The 27,905-nt window shown below is 38.3% G+C and overlaps 5 protein-coding genes across 8 annotated transcripts; 2 read left to right on the top strand and 3 right to left on the bottom strand.

The window, feature by feature from the left end:
- Window positions 1–1,072: 1,072 nt before the first annotated feature.
- Window positions 1,073–8,417, top strand: LOC140348693 (ubiquitin-conjugating enzyme E2 Q2-like). 2 transcript variants are annotated; one of them, XM_072434737.1, is made up of 13 exons: window positions 1,073–1,275; window positions 2,838–2,942; window positions 3,317–3,439; window positions 3,516–3,572; window positions 3,933–4,082; window positions 4,790–4,874; window positions 4,950–5,010; window positions 5,089–5,179; window positions 5,252–5,310; window positions 5,956–6,004; window positions 6,088–6,183; window positions 6,267–6,333; window positions 6,480–8,417. In XM_072434737.1, the coding sequence occupies exons 1-13, from the start codon at window positions 1,117–1,119 to the stop codon at window positions 6,509–6,511; spliced, it is 1,134 nt and encodes a 377-aa protein (XP_072290838.1). In that variant the 5' UTR covers window positions 1,073–1,116; the 3' UTR covers window positions 6,512–8,417. The 2 variants fall into 2 exon arrangements, with proteins under 2 accessions (XP_072290838.1, XP_072290836.1); XM_072434735.1 differs by having other exon boundaries at window positions 3,930–4,082.
- A 3,534-nt stretch (window positions 8,418–11,951) lies between these two features.
- On the bottom strand, window positions 11,952–14,575 carry scamp5a (secretory carrier membrane protein 5a). 2 transcript variants are annotated; one of them, XM_072435999.1, is made up of 6 exons: window positions 14,503–14,575; window positions 14,228–14,347; window positions 13,293–13,449; window positions 13,082–13,183; window positions 12,691–12,808; window positions 11,952–12,311 (listed from the first exon to the last, which is right to left on the bottom strand). In XM_072435999.1, exons 1-6 carry the CDS (start codon window positions 14,507–14,509, stop codon window positions 12,123–12,125), a joined length of 693 nt encoding a protein of 230 aa, XP_072292100.1. In that variant the 5' UTR covers window positions 14,510–14,575; the 3' UTR covers window positions 11,952–12,122. The 2 variants fall into 2 exon arrangements, with proteins under 2 accessions (XP_072292100.1, XP_072292101.1); XM_072436000.1 differs by having other exon boundaries at window positions 14,228–14,339; window positions 14,498–14,524.
- Window positions 14,576–16,045: 1,470 nt separating this feature from the next.
- On the top strand, window positions 16,046–18,610 carry parp16 (poly (ADP-ribose) polymerase family, member 16). 2 transcript variants are annotated; one of them, XM_072435420.1, is made up of 7 exons: window positions 16,046–16,153; window positions 16,545–16,740; window positions 16,887–17,024; window positions 17,097–17,303; window positions 17,566–17,737; window positions 17,808–17,952; window positions 18,018–18,610. In XM_072435420.1, the coding sequence occupies exons 2-7, from the start codon at window positions 16,552–16,554 to the stop codon at window positions 18,151–18,153; spliced, it is 987 nt and encodes a 328-aa protein (XP_072291521.1). In that variant the 5' UTR covers window positions 16,046–16,153; window positions 16,545–16,551; the 3' UTR covers window positions 18,154–18,610. The 2 variants fall into 2 exon arrangements, with proteins under 2 accessions (XP_072291521.1, XP_072291520.1); XM_072435419.1 differs by having other exon boundaries at window positions 16,545–16,782.
- Window positions 18,611–19,038: 428 nt separating this feature from the next.
- LOC140348980 (insulin-like growth factor-binding protein 4) lies at window positions 19,039–22,093 on the bottom strand. The gene is made up of 5 exons (XM_072435162.1): window positions 21,674–22,093; window positions 21,045–21,311; window positions 20,234–20,321; window positions 19,564–19,762; window positions 19,039–19,454 (listed from the first exon to the last, which is right to left on the bottom strand). The coding sequence occupies exons 1-5, from the start codon at window positions 21,723–21,725 to the stop codon at window positions 19,398–19,400; spliced, it is 663 nt and encodes a 220-aa protein (XP_072291263.1). The 5' UTR covers window positions 21,726–22,093; the 3' UTR covers window positions 19,039–19,397.
- A 255-nt stretch (window positions 22,094–22,348) lies between these two features.
- Window positions 22,349–27,314, bottom strand: ctdspl2a (CTD (carboxy-terminal domain, RNA polymerase II, polypeptide A) small phosphatase like 2a). Its single transcript, XM_072435998.1, has 13 exons — window positions 27,115–27,314; window positions 26,119–26,332; window positions 25,881–26,016; window positions 25,663–25,809; window positions 25,361–25,585; window positions 24,748–24,841; window positions 24,350–24,461; window positions 24,193–24,279; window positions 24,050–24,112; window positions 23,890–23,969; window positions 23,634–23,760; window positions 23,464–23,559; window positions 22,349–23,390 (listed from the first exon to the last, which is right to left on the bottom strand). The coding sequence occupies exons 2-13, from the start codon at window positions 26,305–26,307 to the stop codon at window positions 23,325–23,327; spliced, it is 1,422 nt and encodes a 473-aa protein (XP_072292099.1). The 5' UTR covers window positions 26,308–26,332; window positions 27,115–27,314; the 3' UTR covers window positions 22,349–23,324.
- Between the last annotated feature and the right edge of the window lie 591 nt (window positions 27,315–27,905).

The following is a 27,905-nucleotide window of genomic DNA, read 5'->3' as shown; positions in this document are numbered from 1 at the left end:
AAGTACACAGGACAAGTACAGTAGACAAGTATAAGAGACAAGTACACGAGACAAGTATAAGAGACAAGTACAGGAGACTAGTATAAGAGACAAGTATAAGAGACAAGTATAAGAGACAAGTATAAGAGACAAGTATAAGAGACAAGTACAGGGGACAAGTATAAGAGACAAGTATAAGAGACAAGTATAAGAGACAAGTATAAGAGACAAGTACAGGAGACAAGTATAAGAGACAAGTACAGGGGACAAGTACAGGGGACAAGTATAAGAGACAAGTACAGGAGACAAGTATAAGAGACAAGTATAAGAGACAAGTACACGGGACAAGTACAGGAGACAAGTACAGGAGACAAGTATAAGAGACAAGTATAAGAGACAAGTACAGGGGACAAGTACACGGGACAAGTACAGGAGACAAGTACAGGAGACAAGTATAAGAGACAAGTATAAGAGACAAGTATAAGAGACAAGTACAGGAGACAAGTATAAGAGACAAGTACAGGAGACAAGTATAAGAGACAAGTACAGGGGACAAGTACAGGGGACAAGTATAAGAGACAAGTACAGGAGACAAGTATAAGAGACAAGTATAAGAGACAAGTACACGGGACAAGTACACGGGACAAGTACAGGAGACAAGTATAAGAGACAAGTATAAGAGACAAGTATAAGAGACAAGTACAGGGGACAAGTACACGGGACAAGTACAGGAGACAAGTACACGGGACAAGTACAGGAGACAAGTACAGGAGACAAGTATAAGAGACAAGTATAAGAGACAAGTACAGGGGACAAGTACACGGGACAAGTACACGGGACAAGTACAGGAGACAAGTATTAGAGACAAGTACAGGAGACAAGTATAAGAGACAAGTATTAGAGACAAGTACAGGGGACAAGTGTAAGAGACAAGTATAAGAGACAAGTACAGGGGACAAGTGTAAGAGACAAGTACACGGGACAAGTACAGGAGCCTCACAGAACGGAGCGCGCGGCTCCACTGCGCGGCCGCACTCCGCCGCTCCGCCGCCCGCTCCGCCCTGACTTCCCGTCTCCCTCTGCCCGCGGCCTCCTGCTGCTGCTGCTGCTGCTGTGAGTGTGTGCGATGAGCAGAAGATGTCGGTGTCGGGGCTCAAGGCCGAATTGAAGTTTTTGGAGTCGATATTTGACCCAAATCACGAACGATTCCGAATAATAGATTGGAAACCGGATGAGCTCAGTTGCCAGTTCAACGTAACCGGGGAGAAGCCGCTTATCATCCACTGCAACATTACGGTGAGTCCAGGCCAGCTCTGCGCACGGCTAACGCACAACTATCTGCCCCGTGTTTACCATCCGCCGCCTCCTATCGCCCCGAAGCGCTGACCGGCCGAGGAAGAGCCTCGTTTTAACGCAAGGACGAGGCTCGAGCGTTGAAATCGACCCAAAAGTACACAATAAAGCGTCGACTCGGAACAACGTCGCAGCTGCTTTTGCTACTAGCCTCATCTGGAAGTGTAGACGCCGCTAGCTCCAACTGTTAGCCAAATAACTGCGTTTTAATTGTTGCTCTGCTAATGACAGCGAGAATCTGCAATAACCGCCGTGGGATTGTGATCACATCGTGGACTGATGCGACATTAGCCCAAGAAAACGCGCTATTGATATTGTTTTGTCAAAGTTTGTCTCTGAACAAGTCTGGACCCATTGCCTCAGTAATGTGCTGGTGCGGCGCGGCTGTAGCTCGTCTGTGTTGTTTTGGTTTTACTAACATGATCAGTGATGTAATCAGTAGAGGAATGGGATATTTGGCTAAATGTAACTCCTCTGCTTGTGTTTTAGAGTCTCCATGAATTCCCGATGCAATATTGTCGTTGTTTTATTCTGTCGCACTTCTAAATCCTCACATGTCGAGTACATGTGAAGTTGTACTGAGTATTCTTCATGTAAACTATAGTATTTACTGCTGGGATCAGGCCTTACGTGTGATGCCCACATTTACATGACACAAACCCTTTCACCAGAACTAATGCCCACATCCCCACAGTTATGCACATTCAACACATTGTTTCTTTATTTAAATCCAGAGCCCCTCTAATTCCCTTATGTACAGACTACATTCATCAGCTCTTACCTTACATACATTGTCGCATTGGACTTGTTTTTAGCATGATGTAACCAGTGATCGCAGAGATAAAGCAGTGTAGATTACACATTGATGAGAATAACTACTCTTGAAATCAAGTATTATTCATTATATGGGTAAGAAATTATAGCGCCAACCTGAGGGGCAGATCAAGTCCCGCTGCATAATGTCAGGACTTATGTCTTCACCTGCTATGTATGAATGTGAGTGAATAATTGGTGGTTTTCAGAGGGGCATATGGTGCAGATTGGCAGCCTCACTTCTATTACTCTACCCCAGGGCAGCTGAGGCTACAGAAGCAGCTTAGCGCCACCAGCTGTGGATTAGATGAATAATGCCATGTAAAATGTCGCTAAAAGTCCAAAAAGCATTAAAATGCATTTTTATTAAGGTAACGCAGTATCATTTTACTGCTGTTATATGTCTGATTAATTTAAGTTACTCCAGTAAATGTGATGGAGTGATTGTCCCATCTCTGCACTCGTGTGCCAATCTGCAGTGTTTATTTGCTGTACCGCAGTGTCTTAGTGTGTGTCTGTGTGGGTTATGCCGTTTGAATGTTGCTTTTGCCGTTCAATAAACTTAATTCTATTTTTATTTGTTACTATATGTCAGCTATTTATGACCATATTTCACATACTGAAAGCAAAAGACTGGTGTTCGATGTTTGACAGACAGACAAACTGACTTTGAATGTGTTTTTGTTTACCAGGAATCCTACCCATCTACACCGCCAATATGGTTTGTTGACTCAGATGATCCGAGCCTGGCGGAAGTTTTGGAGCGACTAGAAGATGTTAGAAAAGGAAGCACATTGGTAAATTATCACAAAAAACATTGTGTTACCCTCTGTGAGAAAAAACACTATGCAAGTATGTTTGAAACTGGGATAACATTATGACAAAGAAGCTTGGGCTAAATTTGTCTGCATGAATAGCCAAACCTGGGATAAAAAAAAAGTAAAAATATGTGGTTCTAACTTGTCGAAGTGAGAGGAACATTGGTTCGTTGGGGATGCACATTAGCCAACATATTTTACAACAACTATGCCCTTGTAAATGAGGCTTAAATACACAAACTCTACGAAAAAGAAGGATGCAAGAACCAATTCTGAGAGAAAGATTAGAACCATGACAACACTGGGACTGAATCACCGACCATGTAATAACAATATTTTTCATTCAATTGCAGCTTCTTCAGCAGTTAAAGCGGCTAATATGTGATTTGTGTCGACTGTACAACCTGCCACAACATCCAGATGTGGAAATGCTGGATCAGCCCTTACCATCTGGCCCAATTACACAAGAGCGAAAGGTAAGCTTCAATCACACATTTTGCTCATTAAAATTGAAATGCTAGTCATGTGACCTGTCATTGTTTGATTTAGCAGCACGGGCCATCTGATGAGGTGACGTCTGAGGAAGAGGAGGAGGAAGAAATGGGAGAGGTTAGAAGTTTTTGACAGTTTGAATCACACGTTACATGAGTCATAACGCTATCGCCTCAGACAGGGTCAATCTATACAACGTTATATCTATCATTGCATCTGCTAGTGGAATGAATGTAGTGATGAGATTCTTTAAAGTATCACATGAAAAGGGCCTGATTTTGATAACAGGGGGAATGGATCTGAGTATTTCCAAAATGGCAGCTCTTGTGGTGCTTTCCCGGTTTGCACAAACAAGGGGTCAAAGAGATTGATCCAATAAACACATTATTGTAATTCAGATGGTAAATTAAAGTTAATGTTTTAACAGAAAGGTAATAGGTTTGTATAATCATCTTTATGTATGATCTCTGGCAGCAGGACATTGACCTGGACCAAGATCTGGACCATTACGATATGAAAGAAGAGGAGCCTGTGGATGGGAAAAAGTCTGAAGACGACGGCATTGAAAAGGAAAATCTGGCAGTTTTGGAAAAGATCCGCAAGAACCAGAGACAAGATCACTTAAATGTATGTATGGTCATTATGCACCTCTACTCACTACAGTTGAGACCAAACCACATTAGCACAATATGCAACATGTAAAAAGAAAAAGACCAGAACATGGATCTGAATCATCTGGTTGTTAGAGAGTCTACAAATCCAAGTGAAAATGTCTTTGACATTGTTTTTATAGAAAATTAAAAAAAAAGTGATCTCACTTCACAGCAAGAAGGTTTTGGGATTGATTCCTGGGTGGCGCGGTCTTTCTTTGTGGGGTTTGCATGTTCTCCCTGTGTATGCGTAGGTCTTCTCCAGGTTTCTCTTACCACTAAAAGCTCCTCCCCTCTGGGGCCAGGACTTCCCTGAAAAAGACATGCTACATCATGGGACTTTCCTGGTTAATTAATAATAATTCAATATGAAACTAAAATAAAATTAGTTTGTATATCAAGAGTTTCTAGATCAATCCAGATCAATTCAATGTATCCAGTGGAAGAAATGTGTGGATACTATTTACACATTTCTTCCTCCAAATTCTGAACTCTACAATAACCATATGCTTTTACTGACTGTTGCTGTGGAAGTCTCGATTAAAAAGAACTAAACTGATCACTGATAATTAGATATGACAAAATCTTGGTCTCATAGTTTGAGTAAATGCACAGCTCTACCTGGGTGGGATTAATGTTCCTTTGTGGTACATGTTTGTATTGTATGATGTGTTTTTGTTGCAGGGGGCCGTGTCTGGCTCGGTGCAGGCCTCCGACCGTCTGATGAAGGAACTCAGGGAGATTTACAGATCACAGAGTTATAAGACAGGTGCACACATATCTGACCTTATTGCTTTGATGGTGTTTCAAAGTGCAGTCATCTAAAGCCTCTTTATTTTCACAGGTATTTATTCAGTTGAACTAGTTAATGACAGCTTATATGAATGGCATGTTAAATTAAGAACGTAAGGAATTCAATTCAGATGCATAATTACCATCATAGTTGATGTAAATGTGTTTTGACCCAGTCTCCTCATTTACAGGGTAGATCCAGATAGTCCTTTACATAGTGACTTACAGGTCTTAAAAGAAAAGGAGGGCGTGGACTACATTCTGCTAGATTTCTCTTATAAAGTGAGTAATTTGAAGTTTTCCCATCAAACAGTGTCTTCAGAGTTTACAACATCTTTTTTTGTATAATTTCAGGATAATTTCCCCTTTGATCCACCTTTTGTACGGGTAGTGTCGCCTGTGCTTTCTGGAGGGTGAGTTTCCTTATCCTTGACTGGTATAAGTGTGTAAAGGAGTGTTCAGAACCGCTGTGTCCAAATTTGCGCGGGACGTCCATAGTTGGACGCCGGTGCATTTGTACTTTGGACGTCCTGGATGCACTTATGAAACAAGTAGACGTGACATGTCCACCGCACATGTGCAGTCGAGTATTTCCTGGTGTGGCTGTTCTCTGGGTGCAATGGCAGACCAGGGTGAGAGAGTGGCTTTGGTGTATTCGCTTTCAAAGCCCAACAACAGAGACGATGGGCTCGGGGGCTTGTCTGGGTCCACCAGATACTTCAGAGGAGGTCGGGGTTTGGTGAATATTATCAGAGCAAATTGATTCCTGGGGCGGTGTAAGTGTAGGTACGTCACTAGAGCGTAATCTGATCTTTTGCTGACAAAAGTTAAGCTTTGTTCAACTTCTGTTCCGGTTGCTCGTCCCCATAGAATTTGACTATAAACTCGATGCCTTGTCGCCATGGTGTGAACTCACCATAAAACATGGTCATAGGCGTGAGGCGGCAGTGGCTACTTTTAAATGTATGGAAAATATTTCAGGAGCAATTAAACAAGTTGTATACATACTTCTATTTGTCATGGTGGATCCTCGGTAATATAAACTTTTTTTCCTTTAGTTATGTCCTAGGAGGAGGGGCCTTGTGTATGGAACTTCTCACGAAACAGGTAAGAAAACTGCTGCATCTTCTTCAAAGTGATGGTTTTACAGAAGGACTGAGCTTACACTTGTCTCATGTACAATCCTTCAGGGCTGGAGCAGTGCCTATTCCATAGAATCTGTCATCATGCAAATAAATGCAACCCTGGTCAAAGGAAAAGCCAGGGTGCAGTTTGGAGCCAATAGGGTGAGACAATTTATTATTACTAGAGTGAGTATGTCTTACTGAAGTATCATGTGTAATAAAATGTGTCATCTATTGTCTTATAGAACCAGTACAATCTTGCCAGAGCGCAACAGTCGTACAAATCCCTTGTGCAGATTCATGAAAAGAATGGTAAATATGTTGAAATGGGCCACTGAAAACTTGTTGTGGTTTATTGGTGATAGACAGACATACGTTATGCCCTTAAAATGCATGCATACAAGTGGAATTTAATCTGTTCTATTGTAATAAGCTAAAGTTGTTTTGTTTTGTGACAGGCTGGTACACACCACCCAAAGAGGATGGATAGGAAGCTCCTCCCACTATGCACTGGGAAATGCTTTAGGGTCAACTTTTGTCTTTTTTTTTTTAACCATGATTTCCCCTTCGACTCACTGGGTCTATATCATCTTTTATTGTGGAAACATCTTGTTGGTTCAAGTATTCCTTCATTTGCTTGGGGAAAGACAATGTTCTGGAAAAACCCCACATTGCTTGTCCTCATGGTTTGAAGGAGGTGGTGATGTGAGGTCCTGTTTCATACAAACGCTCATTTGTCTTTTAAAATCACTTCTCTTTGAAGGGAAACACTTTTTTTTCTTCTGTTGCTGCTTAACAAACTGGGCTCCGTAAACAGCCAGTTATCCCAATGTGAAACAGGAATTTAAACGAACTTTGATTCTGAAGCTGTTTTTTTTAATTAACTCTTTTCAGTTTTTTGGCAGGAAATTAACAGGTACACAAATATTGTTCCAGAAATATTATTTGAGTTTTTATTATGTGAAACGCTTAGACAAACTACACAAGCCAATTTTATATTTTTTGAAGGCTTATATATTTTAAATCCAGATGACTTACCACTCAGTATGTTTTAACAAGCTAACAGGCCACACAGAATCAAACTCTTCAAATGAGCACATGTCGGAGTGGAAACAATCAGATTTAAACAAGGAAGCTTGTGGCATCTGTCCAATTGAAGACATCTTAAAACTTGTTTTATTCAAATCCTCTATCTTTCGCGTGATGGTGATGATGATGATGATGGTTATGAACCTAGGCAAAAATAGAAACTGGAGTTCTAGGTACATATGTATGTGTACATATAGTTTGTCTCAATCATTGTTGACGGTTAAATCCTTGATATAATTGGACAGTGACCAAATGTTCACAATTAAGGCCTGGTACAAACAACATAATTATAATATTGGTCAAAGTACACATTTTAAGTTGATTTCTATGGTTATTTGTTTACAAAATGCGGAAATAGTCATTTACAGCTTTTATTTGAAGGGACAAATTAATATAATGGTATTCACCTTATTTGGAAAAATGTAGGCAAGTTAACCATGGACAGATTCAAATTAAATTGAATGCTGTCACTGTCTAAATAAAAATAGACCCAGCAACATAAATGCTTTTGGGTCGTCATTCAAAAGAATTGGAGGCTAATGTCCATATAGCATGATTTCCTTTGCCACTATGAACCACACTGAACATAGAATATATTATCAGTACAGCTGTTCTGCATACTGGGAACACTCACTTTATTAGAGTTATTTGCAGTTTAAAATTCAACTGCAGGAGTATGTTTGAATGGCAACTCAGGTAAAATAAATTGAGACTTTTTTTTGGATAAGTGCAAGGCTATATTTTAGATTAAAGATGTAACGCTGACAGAAAACAAGCTTGATGGGGCTCTTCAATACTGTACCTGCTTATAACTTTCCATTTTTCTTGAGATTCATAATGTGTGATCTGAACTATATAATAATTTGCACAACTGGCTACAAATGTGCCTGCAAAGGTCAATAACAGGTTGTAATGATCCTAACAATTAATATATTCAAATGTCCACTGCTCAATGTTAACGTCGTGACATGCATAAGAAGCTGAGGGGAAGTTATTTAAGCTAAAAGAAAAAAGAAAAAAAGTAGACTTTGAATTGTGTCCCCTCCTTCGATGCCAAATGTCTGATGCATTCTGGACTGGGTTATTGGACGTGCTAGGGTCAATTCTCAAACTGGACTGGTGTCTATGTTAATACATTCATTTTCTCATGCCAACAGAAAGAGTGACAGAGGGCAAAATCTGCCACTGTTGTTGGTTTGCTTTTTATTTTATTATTATTTTATTGTTTTTCCATTTGAAAGCATTTTGACCATGTGTACAGTAATTTGTAAACTTGCATCAAGTTTATAAATAAAGAATTTTAAGATGACTATGTGATGGATGCTTGAAAGGCAGAAAACTGCAGCCAAATTTACACAAATCATTCTACCTCAGTGGCAAATGGGGAAGTCGAGATAATCCGGTCATGACTATTCATAAACCTGATGAATTCTCTGACCTTTGACCCGTCCTCTCTTTAGCTTAAATATCAGAGGGACAAATCTAGAAGTATTCTAGGTACAGGTCAACGCACCTGTTTTTATGTGTTATGATTTTTCTTTGGCTGAAACATTCTTTGTTCACTTTAAGAGGAAACTAATGTTATTAGGAGGGTCTATTCTACATTCGTACTATATTATTACTGTGTAAAAGTGATATGTAATAAGACCACCAATAAGGTAAATGTCTCTCTAATTGTGCCTGAATGTCTAGATTTCACTGACGATTCATTAATGACTTTTTTATCTTTGTGCCCAACTCGTGAGCTCATAAAACACCAATTTGGAGGACGCATTCTTTCTACTCTTGAGAAATGGGTCACTTCCTGTTCTGCAAAGAAGCAACAACATGCGTCTGCAGTTACGAGTTGTTGCGCCTTGAGCCCAAATGTGTCAAAAGCCACATGTGACATTTGACATATTTGAGCTGTAAGATTAGATTTATGTGCATGTTTTTGGTTCAAGTCAACATATAATCAAAACTGCAACAAGAACAATTTAATATCTATTGGGATAAGACCAAATAATACAAAAGTAATACACAAAAAGGTATTTCTTATTTACTTCACTCATGGAGACACGGCCTCCTCAAACAACAAACCCATTACTTTTAAGCATGTTTCTTAGACGTGTTTATCCATGGCATATATTGACTTCAGGTCATGTCATTATAGATTTATACTACTCATATAATACATATCAAACATTCAGTTAGGGGCATTGATGAGGGATGTCAATTGAAGCATTGATACAGCATGAAAAGCAAATTGTAGGAATAGTAACATCAATCAGGCAACACATTGTGACTTCATTTTAGTGGTTGGGTTTCCTTCCTTTGATCAAAAGCGGCTGTTTTGAATATCATCAGAACCAATGGCTTATAAACACTTATTTAATCAGCTTATTTTCGCAGATTCTTAAATTAAATAATACAAAATGCAAATCTTCAATTCTGAATCTGTGGTCATAATGTGAGGCCTAATTTTAATACAATTAATTACTACACGACAACACCAGCAATTACCATTTTATAACTGTGCTGTATGTACAAAACATGGTCCCAAATTCACCAGAGACCATGACTGCATACAGAAATGAATTGTGCATATTGATTGCTGAAACAAAAACAATGTACTTACTAAATTGTATTATATGGCTGTATCTTATAAATACCATGTGCTGGTGAAGTGACAAAAGTAACAATCATGACATGGTTGATAAAATGCCTTACATTTGTTAGTATTGCTCCTCTAAGATTCATCATAGTCATGGTAAACACAAGAAATAAAACTGACAACATATATATATATATATATATATATATATATATATATACAGACGTTCAGAATGATGTAAAAGTAGTTGGACAGAGATGGACAGAGAATAGGACACTTGAACTGGAGAAGCCGACAGGTATAATTTAAAAAAAAAAACACTAAGAAAACGTTATACTGATTTTAAGCATAGGTTTTGAATTTAAATTCGACAGTTTAGTCTATAGAAAACATCCAAAATTAGAAGATCAGAGAAGGGTCAAACCAGTGTATGATTCAATGGAAACAATAACTAAGGGCATCTGGTGTGAAAAAGAAACCATGCCAATCACTTTGTAATTGGTTTCCATGACACATCCAAATTTAACATCCCATAAGATCCTCCTACGCGCTCATCCTCTGAAGGAGATCTGGTATGTATTTATTGTGAACTGAATAATTACACAACATAACTAGTGTCATTGCTCCTGTCTACTTCTCCAGACCAGTTAAGAAATTATTTTGTAACTATCCATCCAAATGTTTGTCAAATTTACAAAACACTGATCTGCTGTTTAAAAAATTAAATACATAAATCTATTAACCCTCAGCGAAGGAGAGACACAGATAACTGCTTCAAACGCATACACACATCATCCATAGAAAAACAACATAAATAAAAAAAACGATAAAACTGTCTATTGATACCACACTAACACAACCGGACAGGACAATTTACTGTTTTCAAACAAGAAGCATTTAGAGACATTTAACTTCATTGTCAAGTCTAATACAGTTATTGTAATAACTATCTAGTGAATTTTGAAGGTTTAAAATAAAAATATGGGCACATCAAGCCACACAAGGGCTACAACACACAATAGTCTCTTGTTTACCTTCAGTGAATTTGAAGTATTTTTCCTATATATATATTTAGCATTTTTCCCTAATTATAACAGAGTAACACCAACAGCCACATAATGACAAGCTAAGGCCTGAAATTCAGTCTTATAAACAGTAACATTTAGTGTGAGTTTCCAAAGGAGAAAAAACATCCATCGTACAACACTGCCACCATCAACAAGGATATATTTACTGTATGTTTCATGTTTTGGTTCTTCCATCTTATGACCTGTACAAATTGGAATGTTTTATCTAAGAAAAATCCTAATTTTGCACGTGCTTCTTGAATTGTTCAAGAATTTGTATGAATTCATTGATTCCACCCTGTTCTGGTATGCCTTGCAGTCAAAAACTAGGGGAGAAAGTGACACAATTAGGAGACCAATAGTTTTACCTGAGATGTAAAATACTATTTAACAATGATGTAGATGTTTGTCAATACCATCTTTTTTTGTATAATTGTAATATGCAGGCCGCGGTTTGCTCATAATATATCTGGTTTAATTTGGAAAACGTAAGCTCATAATATAATAAAATATGGCTATTGCTAATCCTCAAATGCAGTGATTTGCTGTTGATCACCTTGGAATACTTCGATAAAGCTTAGGAAACGTCCTTGCTGTAGCTATGTTGGTTTTAACAAAACAATGAGCAAAAAAGGAATGTTCCTCTGCGTGATATTGGACCATTGGACAACTACACATGTCAAAATACATTTAACATTTTACAGTATGTGTGATTCTAAAAGAGAACAACTTCAGTTGGTTGTTTTTGCCACATCATTCTTTAAGCCTGTTTAATGAAGATATGAACAAGGAACATGTCATAAATAGTATGCTGATTTTTGATGAGTTTCCTTAATACAAAATGAGTACAATACATGATTTTCTTTTTAATTAGCTTTGACAGCATGACACCACCATCTACAATGTAGGGAGCCAGAGTTCATGTAGATTCTACATGAACTCTGGCTCCCCCTTCTGGATGTGTGAGATATCACAATCATCCAAAAAGGTGATCAGATCTGATGTCAGGAGCTGATTGACATTTCTGTCCCTAAATTTAACACTACCACTCCACACTAGATACAAAAAATAAAACTATATAGGTTTAAATTCAGAATATGTTTTATTAATTTTGTTTTAGCAGGTATGCCAAATTATTTATCTAATTATCAAGTTAATTAATCTGGCGTAGAATATATTCAGAATTCACGTATTTTAAACTCATGTAGACGTTTGCAGTAAATAGAACGTTAGGACATCACATGAACACAACCTATTGTTCTCTCAGAATCGTGCTGAAATAAAGGGCACCTAGTTTTGAATTCCTAATTGAACACGAGGTGCCCTTCTCCCTCTCTCTCGGCTCTTCTGTCCTACATTGGCTCGTCGTAGTTGTAAGTAGGTGCTGCAGAGTACTGGTTTTGTTGCATGGCCCCCTGAGCAGCTCCCACTGCAGCCTGTTGAGCCGCAGCCTGGACATGTGGGTTTTTCCAGGCCCCGGAGGTCCACTCCTCCTGGGCCTTACCCATACTCCCCCCACTGCCGCGGTAGAAGGTATGGACCTGCGTCACACAAATGTTCAATGTTTATTACCAATAATGCATTTATAAACGTAATCTCTATTTTGTTTCACTGTAGAACTGTCTTTTGTATGAAATGCCATTGTCTATATCTTACTGATTGTTTTTTTGAAAGAAGAATACGGTGGATTTCAAAGGGATGATAAATAAAATACAAAAAATTACTGTAACAATATGATATGAACATCAGGTTCAGATTAGCCATGGCTATGTGTGTTGTATTTATTTTAATTCATTTTTCATACCTGCAAAATACTAGAATAATGCTGTCCAGATCACATTATGCACAATATGCACTTTTCAGAGCTGGGTTTGAACCAATAGCCTTTTTTATACCCCAAAAAGTCCAAATTTCAGTTACCTTAGTGAGGGCAATGCTGGAGAGCACAGCCACTGCAGTGAACATGATGGTGGGAATCAGCATCACGGCTGCTGAGCCAATGTTGGTGCTGAAGAAGGTAATGGTTGCTAGCCAGCCACTAAAGAGGACATGAAAAGTTTTGTCATATTTTTTACGAGTATCACCACATAAGTCCTAAATAAGTACTAAATCAAGACTAAACCAGGACCATATTTACAATACAGAATATACAACAAGATAATTTAAAATACCGGTAGTTCCATATTCAAATTTCATTACAGATACGAAAACGTTATTGTCTGTTGAGGCTAACCAGATTCTGGAATTTAAAGGGTTCCAGACAAATACAGTAATAATAAAGGTTGAGCTTAGTCTTCTTTTCAGCACTTACCACACTCCCCAGCCTGGGATCCCGACTGTCTGAATGATACTGATCACAACTTGAGCCATGAAAACAAAGAAGAAAGCCATGAAGTTGAAGGAGCTGTCAGTCCTGCAAAAGAGAGTTAGCATTCATTAGCATTAATGAATTATGAATTATGCATTAAAATAGCTTCAACAGAATGTCAGGTGCAGTACTTTGTGGATGAAAAACAGCTTACTTGAATGCCTTGTATATGGGCCTAAACCAGCACACATAGGAACAAGGTGTGAAGAGGAGGAGCCAGACGAACGCCAAGCCAAAGTTAATCGCTCCACCTCCACCGCACATCCACGCCAGACAACCAATCAGATTCAGCGCCAGAGTGGCACTGTTCACTGTCAACAAAACAGAAAATATAAAGACCTCTAAAGTGCTAAAAAGAATCTACCACGCAAAACTTACTGAATTAAGATGTCTAAATTTACAACCTAATGTATGATTTTACTATTACTTTGTAGACCAATCACTAACAGACAGAGGTGGAAGAATCTGATACTTAAATAATACTAAAAAAGAAAATGATATAAAAAAAAAATCTTTTTCAATTAGCCGCTCCCTGTTTCGTCATTGGTTGCCTTTTTGATTTTTACACCAAATGCCCTTCCTCTTGCAACCAGTCAAATTACTGAGCTTATGTAGAGCAATGTGGGTAGTTTCCCAACAATATATTTAAAGAGATTTAAACTAACTACCCTTTGGTAATAGGGTGAACACTATCCCATTGTTGTTCCATCAATTGCTGAAATAGAGTAGTAGCAATAAAAAGACGTGTTAGAAGTACGGTTATATTTACAATAATGTATTACCCTGCCCTGAACCACTGAGGAGATTTTATGTCAATTAACCCATATTTTCTGCACGTTTTCCACCTCTGCAAATAGACTTCTACAAACTACTGTGAAAGACAAGTCTACTTTCGGACAAACCTTACAGATTCATGAGGAAGTACCTATGCAAAAATGACAAATGGCAGACTTGTGACTATCAGTATACATCAAGAAATAACAAAATGCAACATGAATGGTTCAAGTTTAGCACTTAGTAGATGAATTGGCCTCAGACAATTAGACAACAAATAATATGATGATTTATTAGAGTAGTCATGTAACTCACGTAGCCACAGGTAGTAGAGGCGTTTGCACATAGTCCGGCACTGGTCTGGGATCTCATTGAAGTCCTGGTAAAAGCAGGGCTTGAGGGGGATGAAGCGAGGCAGTGGGGGGAAGTTGTTATCTAAAAACAAGACAATAGATTTTATATCACTGTATCAGGGAAACGAAAGACAGCAGACAGATATAATGTATATTATATTATTACTATTAAACCGCCATGTTACACATACACTGTTATAAAGCAGTAATATGCAGGTTGAATGAATAACAGCTTACCGGCCATGATGATCTTTCAATGTATCTGTAGAATTGCACACAACTTTGAGTCTGTGCTTCCCAAATGCTTTCTAAAGACACAACTGTAAAGAGAAGAGTGCAGAAATAAGAATGTATCAATTTATTCATTATAACATATTAATTTACTGTCCAATATAACAGGGTTTCATTACACATGCTGTGCAATATGCAATATGGAAACTCAAAATTCCAAGTGAATCTATGGAATAAAATATTTTGTTCAGCGGTATCAACTCTGAACTTAAAGGATGGTTAGGAGATGTAGAATGAAGATACTGCAGCCCATAGGATAACAGGGCATTTGGCTTAGATGCACCAGAGGATAAAATAGAATAGTCATATGCAAGCATTATAGTAATAGTAGACCAAGACTGTTGGGGTGGTATACACCTTTCTGCCTCGTTCTAGGGCGGAGATGCTAACACTAGGAGACTGCAGGCGTGCATCGTGAGGAGAGCGCCCTTCAGCTCCATTGCCCCTCCATCCGGACACCGAGCAGGTCAAACGCATCTCCCCAGCTAAACTACACTAACCTAACCCTAAAGCAACCACAACGACAACATACGCTGGTGTATTGATCGTGTTAACTCAATTTAGTTACAATGAATGAATTGAAGGGGAGAGGAAGGCTTACCGTTCGTTCACAGCGTAGCTTAAGAGCCTCCTTGTCTTAGCATTCTATGGATTCTTCTGCATTGAGGAAACTGGGATGAAATATACAGGTTACAATCTGGTGACTACAATATCTTGAAAGTGATGATTACTTGATTACGTGATCTTTGGTCTTTAATACGTATAAATTCTCCCGTCCTGATGATATCACTCCACCTACCTACACACACGGCCTAGAGATGGAGAAAAAAACGGGATTTGTTGCTGGCATTAACGGACCAATCAGAGAGAGGCGATGTTGATCCATTTCCGCTACTGCCCGCCGCTGTCCAGAGTCCTGAAATCACAGCACCGACAACCAAATTGATAATTAAATAATGATAAGTAATGAGTAATCACCAAGAATAAGCAGGAACTAACTTAAAATACTTCAACAAAGAACTAGAAAAAGCAAAAAAAACAATGAGCAATACATTTTATTGTGTAAATTGTATTTATCTCTCTTTTTTTTTTTTTGATTTTATTGCCCGTAGTGTTTATCAAACAGGAAAGGACATGGGGGGATTTACATCGAATCTAGTAAAATATTATTTGTATATAAATACGATTACACTTATTTTAATTCGATGTAAAAAAGTGAAAAAACATTCGTAATAAAAACACAAAATAACCTTCAAGGAATTCAAACTCACGAAACATGCGTTGCCTTAACCACAGTTTTGTGATATTGAATAAACACTGAATGAAGAGGGTTTACAATGTTTTATAAATAACAAGAAAAGGGGGGCTTAGGTGAGACAGGGAAGACATTCAAAAGTTACAATTGAAATTTTGCACACATTTTTAATATATATACAAATTACGTAGTCCATGTAAATAGAATATGTAACAAAATATACAAATACACTTTCTTTGTTGATTATTGTTTCTCCGAGTTCCCGTGAATGCCCCGGTATCAAATGCTAGCGCTAGCTCTAGCTCTTCCTGTTTGTTTAGTGCTATGAGTTGACAGGCGAAGGTAAGATATACTATAACCTCATTTTACATTTACTTTATTAACCGTGCAAAGCATGAACAGTACAACTTTTGTACACCAGGCAGCTGCATACATGTTTTTCCTTCCCTAAATGGGACATGGTCTGCTCGTTACGAGTTAGCAAATGTTTAGTGTAGCATGTTTTGGTTGCTCTTGGCTCAGTTAAAGCTCCCTGCGGTGCATTGCCACAAAACGTAATCCTACCATTGTCATTAACCTCTAATTACATGTACCAAATGCTGAATTTCTAGCACTGCAATAATTCAAAAATATTTTTAGTATTTTTTTTTTTTTTTTTTTTTACTTTTTAGTCCCCTGCGTAAATACTATGTTATGTGTTGACAGTAGTTTGTAAATGGCCCTGTCCCTGCAGGTGTGGCATGGAGCCGCCTCTCCCAGTTGACGTGGTGCGAGAGCTGGTGCGCTCCTGTTTGCACCGTGACCCAGTGGCCGCTGACCTCCGCTGCAGCCTGTTTGTGGCAGCAGCTCAAAACTACAAGAGAGACTCTGTGCTTAGACCTTTCCCCCCACGGTACATCAGCGGGGACAACAAGGACTTTGAAGAACTGGTCAGAACCCTATACATTCACAATACATTCACATTTTGTCGAGTAATTAACGGGTTTTTACGATATATAAAATATATATAAATTATATAATTATTGTATTATTTAATGTAATCCCTCTAAAGAAAGATAATAAATATATTTGGCAGTTGGCTGATGTGAAGTCCCTGCCTGGTGTGAGGGAGTTGGTGAGGCTGCGACCTGGAGAGGGCGATCATCATTTAGCTCTTACACACTGGATCCTTTCTTCAAAGAGTTTGGCTATAAAAACACTGGAGAAAGAAGAGGTATGCTGCAAAAATTCTTGAAAAAATGTCTAAATGCAGACTGAAAAATGAAAAAATAAATATTTCTTTTAGTATGTTCATCTGTGCAACCTGACAAAAAATGAAGGGTTCTCGGGACCAGCTCCAGACTTTCTGTTTGAGATTGATTACAATGACCAGCTAAACGCCCGGTTTGAGAAGACTAGGGCAGGACGAGACACTTTCTATGCATTCCACGGGAGTCGCCTGGAAAACTTTCACTCTATCATTCACAACGGGCTACATTGTCACCTCAACAAGGTGTGTACCCATTTGTTATTCCAACACATTTATTACTTGGCAAGCATGGTAGGACTTAAGTGGTTCCAACTAAGAATAAATTCAGATTAAATTAAAGTAAAAGATGATGGTTCTTGATGTTTTTATGTTTCAGTAACATCGTTTATCATTTCTTATATCTTTGTTGATTATTGTTTCTCCGAGTTCCCATGAATGCCCTGTATCAAATGATAGCACTAGCTCTTCAGTTTCTGTAACAACATTAAATTAATTTTGTCTGCAGAACTCTGTGTTTGGAGAGGGCACCTACCTAACCAGTGACCTCAGCATGGCGGTCCTGTACAGCCCACACAGCAGTGGGTGGAGGGAAAGTCTGCTGGGTTCACTGCTCAGCTGTGTGGCCTTGTGTGAAGTCATTGACCACCCAGATGTCAAGTGTCAAGTCAAGAAAAAAGGTTAATATTCCTGTTTTTAAACGAGCCCCATTCTAGAGTGGCAAAATCTAAACCAAAAACACCCTTTCAGACTCAGAAATCATCGACCGTCAGAGATCCAGGGCAAAGAACAGTGAAGGTGGAGATGTGCCACAGAAATACTTCGTCGTCACCAACAATCAGCTTTTACGCGTCAAGTATTTGCTGGTTTACTCCCAAAAGAGGCATCTGTCAAGGTAAGTGTGAGCAGTGTGAGCTATAAGTATTACTTCATAAAGTATATAACTTTGGTCTTTTGCAGAAACTCCCGGAGCTCGTCATGGCTCCTCAGACACCACTTTGCCATCATGATGAGTCTGTATCTTCTGCTGCTGATCCTGATTGGTGCCTTCAACTCCAGCTCCTTCATTTCTTTTTGGAAAAAACTTTTCAGATGATGAGACTTTGTGACACATGTCATGTACAGTGCCTTCCTCAACCCTGAGATGCTTTATGCATATACAATGTATACCCAATTACCCAGTATATTATTTAGTAAGTAAAATGCATTTTATACAGTAACTGTGGATGCTGATATTATTTTAATTTAAATATTTTTTTGTATTTTAAGAAAATGATTACGTTACTAGTAAATACATTTGGTTTCCTTTTAATAACCAACGTACGGAAGATTACTGGCTCATTGAAGTCTTAAATTCTTGGTGGATATATTTTCACATACTGTGTATTTGTATGTACCCTCCAGCTAATCTACTGGGTAGAATTGCTATTGACAAATACGTGTTTACATTCTTATAATTATTCTTTAAAAGTTCCATCATTAAAACATTTATAGTTTATATTTCAATACCCAGTCCATGTTTTTGTTATAAAATATTCCTTATTTTAACTTTCTTGTTTTCCTTTGTTTGGGTCATATTTAAACATCAAGTTAAAAGCAGATTTATTGCTGCTGGTAATCACACACTGTTTATGTATTCAGTAAAAGTGAGAAGGAGCTCTCTAGGCACTGATAAGATGCGGTTTGTTTGAAGACAGATACCAGTTACAGTGATAGGACAATAATAGTAGATAGTTTTTATTTTATGTATATTTGTAAGATTCATTCATTTTCTACCACTTGTTTAGGGGTAGTGGGTGACTGGAGCCTATCCCAGTGACTTAGGGCCTTAAGTGGGGTACACCCTGGACAGGAGGCAGGTCATTGCAGCATTAAATATTTGTAATGATTGGACATACATCTTTGGATTTTGGGGCACCGTTATTAATAATTTCAAAGCTAGAAACATAATACATTTTCCATATTTTAATTTTTGTATACAGTATCCCAAAACATCAAATACTTTGACAGAATCAACAGAGGTCAGAGTGATGGCTTTTATTGAAATTACTTTAAAAAAATTAAATGTTTGAAAGTGTAATATTTGAAGTACGTAACACAAATGGCCCATTGTTGGTCCTGTGCACTGCAATTTATTATTGCTCCTGCCTCATAAACTGTTATTGAATAACTCTCACGTCACAAGGCCGCCTGCTGAGGGGAGTCACACTCGACACTATATAGTACTTCAGCAAAACATCACTGTGTGTGTTTATTATTTACTTTGCAACACAATTATTTGTACAAATAGCTGCCTTGGTGCTCGTACTACACAGGTTTGTTTTTCAAAATGTACTCTCACTATGATGCATTCAGACAGTCTGGGACCAAACACACCAAGTGTCCTTCACTGTTATTCTGTGAAGAAGAGGAAATGACATTCACTCAATTTTATAGCTTTTATTCAAAAATAAGAAAGGAATAAGTAAATAGAATTTAACGTATATGTTTTTGTAGCTGTATTTACCTGTATGTTTTGGTGGCACACAGGCTGGTTGTGAGGTGTGAGCATGTGGTTGTGAACACATTTGCCGAAGTGCTGCAAACAGGAGGCATCTGAGGTGGGACAGGTCTGTGGACAGGACGGTGGTGTGAACAGAACACAGCTGGAGCAGGAGGTGTGCTGACAAGAGCCCTGACATGGCCTCTTCTCCAGAGATACAAGTCTAAAAGAAATCATACTGTGTCAATTCACCTTCAAAATATTGCAAATGTTTTAACATGATTTTTTTTATAAGTTATCTGTTTTTTATTATTTACTTCTGTATCTACTTTGTGTTGCAACGCTGGAATTTCCACATTGTGGGACAAATAAAGGCTTATCTTATAGTAAAATATAAAAAATAAAAGTTGAATGCAGCACCATCTGCCCATTAGATCAATTGGGTTGTATCAGAGTTTTATATATATATATATATATATATATATATATATATATATATATATATATACCCTTTTAAAACTGGTAGACATAGACATCGAGGAGCGATCCACAGGAGTATCCAGACCTATAAGCTTTTGAAATCTTTACTACTAGCTATCATTCAGTCCCAATATATATTATATAGCCCTCCTTAAAAAAAAGGAAAGGATATAAATTGTATGTGCATTATAATGTAAAGAACATGGATGGATACCTGGCGGAGCAGATTTTAGTAGGGTGTTCATAGCAGAATGTCTTTGTGCACTCTGGGTGACAGCTCTCTGAATCCAATGGCTCAATAACTGTAAAATAAAAAGTAAATATATAAGTATCAATAAATCACAAGAAATAAATCATTCAAAATAAATATTTCATTCTGAGATAGTGATAGGAAACCATAGAGTAATTCAACTGTGTCTGTTGGATTCAGTGTGAGCCATGACTTTTCATTACCTACAGATAAGAGCCATAATTGTGTCTGCCAGTGAAGCCAGATGCTTTGAATCAAAGGAAGCTTTGACCTCACTATCAGTCTGAGCAGTGCATAAAAACATTTACTACTTTGGCTTCATTTCCAATAAAAAGAATAGTGTTAAGAAGAATGACAATTCCAGTTTATTTTAAAAATGGAAAAGCTTAGAAATGATGCTTTTTGACATAATATTTTATATATTGGTAATTAATTAGTAACTTTGCTGCTTTCTGAATGTTGATGATAGGCACATGTTCATCTTAATTTTGCATTAATAAGCCCAAAGCCATTCGGTCACTGCTGCACAAAAAATGTTTTTAATATAAGCCATGTTTAAGGTAAATGACTGACCATTTAGCATACAACAAAACTATTTAATTTCATTGTATTAACATGTTAGCCTTATAAACATTTACTGTTAGCGTTATAAACATTTACTGTTAGCGTTATAAACATTTACTGCTTTCATTTAGCCATTTATTATTTTTGAGGATGGGGAAGACTGCATTAACCAGAAATAGAGCGCTCAAACTGCAATAAGTTGTAGTCTTACCTGTTTTGCAGACTCCTGTCCTCTCCGTCTTGTCCTGTTCCAACTCCCCATAGACGCACACTAGCCCCTGGTCACATTTGCCCAGGTAGTCCCAGGTCCCGCCGCAGCTCTCGCCCTTCATTCTGGCGCAGACGGGACAGCAGCCGCACACACCTGTGGTCACCCCCCCTTTACACCTGAGCCTCAGCGCCTGCCGGGGGGAGCAGTGGATGCGCTCACAGGGGGGGCAGTGGAGGGCCTTCAGATGCTGGTGTGGTGGAGAGTCCCCTGAGTCATTTTAAAATATGACAATTTATTATAGTAGAATTAATTGGTAAAATGTCACCAAAATACACATTTAAAAACGTTTGCATATTTCTACACTATAAAGGTTAAAAAACTACTGATGGAAGGCCAACTGAAACATTTTCATTTTTTAATTTGTTTTAAAAATGAATACATGACTGCTTAGTATGAATTGTGCCATGTCTAATAACATCATAAGAATAATACAACAATGGTACATTTTTAACACCATCCATTTATTTACACATTACAGGCTACCACAGTACATTATGATACCGTTTAAAAATGTAGGCTTCATTAAAAAGTTAATTACAGTTATAGTTACAGATTAAATTGTTACCCACCTGTTGTCCCCAGGGCTCCCAAGAACAACGTTCCTAAGAAAAACATCCACATCTTTATTATGTGCAAATGTAACAATGTAATTTAAACGAGTAGACTTTATGGGCCTTCATCTCCACCCTCCACAGCAGCCAATAGATGGGGGTTTCACTGACGGGATGGCTTATCTTTACACTATCAATGGTATGATTTTGTTTTGAAATTTGTCCCACCAAGACACATTCTTAGATAAGTCCAGTGATGGCAAAAACACTGGCCCCCTTTGTGTTTGAAGTCACATGACCAGAGAAGGGGCAATTCAGAGCACACTTAACAATCAGGTACTGACCCATTTTTACAAGAACAAAAGGTTTAAGGCAGCAGTTTATCAGTGACATGAATATCTTGAAGTTGTGTAGCCTAACTCTGTAGAATGACGGACCATCTAAAAAGTTGGAACTAGACTGTAAATAGTATTAAGACATTAGTGTACAACAAACATGACAAAATTTGTTAATTTCATTTGAAATAAGCTCAAAAAGTTGAGCCAATAAAACATCTGGATGATTTTATTTATAAATGCTGCAGATGAGATTGTGCAACACATTTTTGGTGCAGCAATCACTTTGAATAGAAGAACCATATATTGTGTCTCAGATTGTGTACTTACACACAAAGAGGAACTTCGGGCTAGGAGACTTGTATAAAATGTTATTTATTTTCAAGGAAACCACTAAGTAACACTGAATACAACTGGAGAACTCATAAAAGGTCCTACATCATAAAGATCCCACTAACAAGTCACCTTGAAAAACAAGATGCGATTTGCTGGTGCTACAATTACATTTTTTGAACCTCATAACAAAGTTGAGGTGATGCACACCTGTATAGAAAATGACAAGAGTTTACATTAACTTACAAAGGGCTGGATGTCAAAGTGCAAGATGTCTGACCCCCCCAAACACCACGCCTAAACCCTTGAAATGATTAGGTCTTCATCAGAAACTTGTCCATACAAATCCCACACAAAATTATTTTGGGCCACTATGGCTTGGTATTTAGTTGAGACCTAATACATTTTAAATTACAGTTTTTAAAAGATTGTTTCATAAACATTTTCTTTCAAAGATACATTTGTTTTTTAAAACGGCACCTGATCACAAACAATTGCATGTAATGGAGAACAGCATCACAGAACGCATCGCAGGCATACAACAAAAACAAGCAACTTCAACAAAATGCACACATTTGTCATTTAAAAAAGCAAGTTCAAGAACAGCTAATAAAATTTGAAAATTAAAAGACTTAGAAACCTTGAAGAATTATTTACACATATTTACAAATAGTGAATATTTTACAGGTTTGACTGGCCGCTCAATGTCAGGCTGAAGCCTACAAGGTCCATAAAACCCAACACTTGACATTCAGTTGTCTTTTTTTTTTTTTTTTGATGAAACTGACTTCAAGGTCGCACATAAAAGATACGAGCAAAGAGAAAGTACGTCTGCTTGTTGTGATTTGTATAAAAACATCCGCAGCTTTTGACTTTAATTTCATTTTTTGCTTGATCTTTAAAAAAACAAAACATGATGACTTTGTTTTTCAAAGTTGACTTAGCAAAGTTTTCAATACATTTTCCGAAGATTTAAAAATAAGCTGGAAATGTTAAGGTCCTCAGTCTGGAGGGAGCAGGTCTTGCAAACGATACCGCTCACGGATGTGTGGTCTGACATCTTCATTCTACATCAGAAAGAGACCAAATTAAATACTGCTGAATATCTTTATTTAGTAAATGATTCAAACATGCACTTACCAGTTCCACAAGTTTCTCAAGAAAAGGGATTAACTTCAAAAGTTCATTATCATTTCTATCCACAAACCAGCTCTCAATAGGAATACCATTGGAGAGCTAAAATGCAGTAAAGCACAGAGATATGAACAGAGACACTCGAATAATATAACTCTTAAGTGTGATAGTTTTACCTGGTAAGCAAAGGCTTGGGGCGAGTTGTCAATGATTACAGTCTTGGACAGATCTCGTCCAAGGATGTTGAGGTCTTTGATGTAGTTTCCTTGGACACACACACAATGTTCTCGAAATAGTCTGTGTCTGAAGGATAAAAAGGAGGTCCCAAAGTTTGCACAATAATTGACTTATAGGTGATAAAGGAGTAGCTGCAAATAAAGCGCGTCTCAATTCTTGTGTTAGCAGTGATAAAGATAGAATGTTGGCACTGACCTGACCAGCTGTTTTTTTGGATCCAGGATGTTTAGTAACTTATCTGCGTAGACTTTCTTTGAAGCAGTGAAGAGAATTATCTAGGAAATTAAAAAGGCAAAACAGTCATTTCCATGTTTATTCTAAGCATTTCAAATGTCGTCAGGAAAAATCCTCTCACCTCGTACAACTGAGACATGCGTTCAAGAAACTCTCGGAAAAAGGGCCTTAACCGGACATATACCTGTATCGTAAACAAACAATATAGTGCTAAGCGTTATCGAAACACTTTACATTGAAATGAGTGCATATAACACTTTGTACCTGGTATATGACGTCTTGAAAGAGCACAGGAAATGTCAGTGCTGCATCTTCAAGCTCATTCAAACTACAGTGAACCAGTGTTTCATCCTGAAGATGTATTGAAAATATTATACATCCATTTTAATTTGGAACATAGTAAAATGCTAGTAGTATTTACCAAGTCCAAAACAAGGGAAAACTCTGGGGTGCTGCGTGTTTTCAAGGGTAGTGCTGGTTTACGTGTCAACTGCTCTTCATTCAATGGAGGCACGTGCTTGATAAAGAAGTAGCTGAAAATGAAACATTAAAAAGGCATGAGTGAAAGAAAACAAAAATATAGGATCTTACTAATATGTAATAAGTACTTGGCCTATTTCCATCAATAGAGACATGCAGTACCACAGTGGCAGTGTGCATCTCACATTAATGTATTTTCAGTCATGGTGAAATGATCGTTTCTGCTGCCACCCAGTGGCATAACTATTCATTACTAGCACCAAGAGCAATGTCACCTTGAACAGACATAGAAAGTAGAAAACTAAACAAAGATAAAATAAAGAAAACAACATAACTTACGGATCAAAGACTTCCCAGTCATCCTCGTATGAAGCTTCTACAGGAACAGGAGGTAAAGTGTGAGGATAACCTCCATCTGGAATACAACCAGGAGCTGGAAAGCAAACTCAACGTTACCTTTGGCAGCTAATCAAATATGGTCCCAATGTTTAAAAGACTCGGTTGCTATGTTGAATAACAAGTAGCAAAATATTAAAAAATAATTTCAATGAAATTATTCCTTCTGAATTTCCAGCATTAATTAGGGTGATCATGCGTCCTCTTATTCCTGGACATGTCCTCATTTTAGACCCGAAAAGTCTAATCTATAAACCAAAAATATATAAACCAACAGATTCCTGTGGGCCACAAGTTTTAGGAACAATCTTGACTTATTACATCAGATACAGTCAGCAGCTCCTCTCCTGCAGCATTTAAACTCTTTCCCCCACGCTCCTGTCTCACTCCCACAGCTGACACATCAGTGGACAGGCACTCTGAGCAGAAAATGCACCTAAATTGATTCATCTTATAACACAAAATGGGGAATGAAACAGGGGAATGGCATGCAGCAAATCTAGTCACCCTAGCATAAGACATGATGAAACCCACAGTGTATTTGAGAGCTCTGGACCTGTTAGCGGTGGCATATCCGTTTCTGTGATGATCTCCCCTTCTTCAATGGAGTCAGTGCCGATGTGGAGCCTTGGGGGTAACGCAGTGTTACTGTGGCAGAGCGTGAGGCTCTCTGAGGAGGTGAGAGTGCTACTCGGCATCTCCTCTGCAGGCTCAATCTCCAGCTGCTTCATGATCTCCTCAGCCTCCATCGCTTGGCCCGGAGAATCTGACCCAGGAGTGGCTGGAGTCACACAAAATTAGATTAAAATTTCTTAAGATAAATGAAGTGTACATTAAAGAGCAGTGTTTATATTCCACCTAGTTTTGTTGCTGGTGAGAAAAAGTTGAAGACTGGAGAAAAGATGGTCCCAAGCAAAGTGGTGCGAGGAGGGCTGTTGTCTTCTTCAACAGGGGCCTCTAGTTTTCCATTTGGTTTTGGAGGTTTAATATTTAGGGCAAGTGCATCTAAAACATAAGTAAGTATTAAAAAAGTACACAAACACACAGAGATACAGTAAAAAACATTATTACATTACCTTTATTGAGACTTTTTCTACAAACTCTGGGAACTCCTTTATTGGCAAGGCCTCTAGTTTGTGGTGTTGAAGTGATTAAACTGCTATCAGAATTACAATCAATACGACTTTTCTTGGCAGGGATTTCCTGCTCCACCTGAAAAAGAGCCAAACAAACATATATTTTACAGTTTATAAAAAGATTAAATGCAGTACAGAAAAGTAAAAACAGACTTAAGTCTTAACTCTCCCTGCGCACCTTAACAGCATTTCCACGAATGAATTTTTTGATAGTGGAGAGGAGGCCTGTCTCATTCTTCTGCATCTTCCCTCGGTGTCTCACAGGTGACAGCTCCACTGCACAGCGTTTCCTTTTGCCCTGGGGCAGATCATGGGAGCGACGGCCTTGGTTTGGCTGCTGAGGAGCTTTACGCACTCTCAGCCTCATCGTGCCTCAACGGCACATAGAAACTCTGTAAAGGAAGAGAAAAATACACAATTATTCAACAAGTTGTTAGCAGCATACAAACTATATTTCATATTTTATTAATATAATGTACCGATTTGTAGATTTCAAATGGATTAAGTTGAGAGCTACATAAACGACATGACAGCGATGCCTGTTTATGAGCCGCTGTCAGCGTCATATGGCCAAACAAACACAGCCTCACACGGAGAGTGGGCGCGGATCACGATGCTCCACCATGAGCGTGACACGAAATAATATAACACATAAACAGCAGTCATAATTCACTTTTCTGGTTTATTTATTATAATAGTGCTGTTCTCTAACACGGAAAGCGATCGCCGTCAGCTATGGCTAACATTAGCCTTTGGCTAAATAAACAACATAGCGCGTTTTAATTATATTTCGAACATGGCGCACTTGTCTTAGCGCTAATAATCATGCCATTTTTTGGGAAAGATTTCGTTTCAAACCAGCAGAAATCAGTCAGTCTTTTGGCTAATATTGAGATGACAACTGTTTAGCTACACGGCTAACAAAACCCCAGAGATCACCAAAGCAGAGCTGTCATGTTTCGCTTGAAGCGTCTTCATTACTTTACATTTGCCCTCGTTATAATGAACGTGCCGACACATTTAGCAGGACATGTAGGTCAGCGTCATTTTGTTCTGTTACATGTATTTTTTGCATCGGACTACGCCCCCTGCTCTAGCTCGTGAACATAGCCGCGGCTAGCAGCGCGTCAGGAGGACCAGCCTGTTTTGTTTACATGTTGACGTCGCTACTTACCGACGATCTGGAAGCGCTTCAGTCACCCCGCGATGTCAGCGTTTGGCCGCGGCCGACGCGGCCCCAGAGAGCGTCGGGCCGTGACTGTCGCTGTCTGTTGCGTTTGCGGCTCCGCAGAGAGTCACAGCTCAAGCCCATCGGCGGACGCCATTTCCAGCCTCGTCACAAACTGAGGCTGGAGCTGCGCACCAGAATGCGACACACGCGCGCGGAGGCACCGACGTGGAGCCACAGAGGAGAGCCACAGCTATAATTAATTAATTAATTAATTTATATATATATATATATATATATATATATATATATATATATATATATATATATATATATATATATATATATATATATATATATATATATATATATATATATATATATATATATATATATATATATATATATATATATATATATATATATATAATAAATAAATAAATTATTGAATCATACATGAATTTTACCATTTTGTGTTGGCAGATCGAACCCTGCTCAGTTAAGCCACTGCAAGACCAAACTTGCAGTGAAATGCATGTGTGTGAGTGATTGTCATGAGGCTTTTGGGGCCGAACGACAGCCACATTTACACAGTTCCTGAGGCATTCCCAGGCCAGCCTACATGTCTCAGGTCTTCCTTCCAACCCGTAAAACCTCTCCAGAAGGCTCCGGAAGAGGGCCACCTCAGCTGGCTCCTCTCAATGTGGAGAAGCAGCAGCTCTACTCCGAGCTTCTCCTGTCTGACTAAGCTTCTTCTCACCCTATCGTTAAGCCACCCTGTGGCGGAAACTAGTTTC

This window comes from Eucyclogobius newberryi, unplaced genomic scaffold (assembly GCF_026437365.1).
Source record: "Eucyclogobius newberryi isolate DKJ021-1_F unplaced genomic scaffold, fEucNew1.0.hap1 SCAF_7, whole genome shotgun sequence".
Taxonomy (NCBI): Eukaryota; Metazoa; Chordata; class Actinopteri; order Gobiiformes; family Gobiidae; genus Eucyclogobius; species Eucyclogobius newberryi.
The sequence above is the reverse complement of the archived record's forward strand: the minus strand, read 5'-3'. Positions and strand labels throughout refer to the sequence as shown.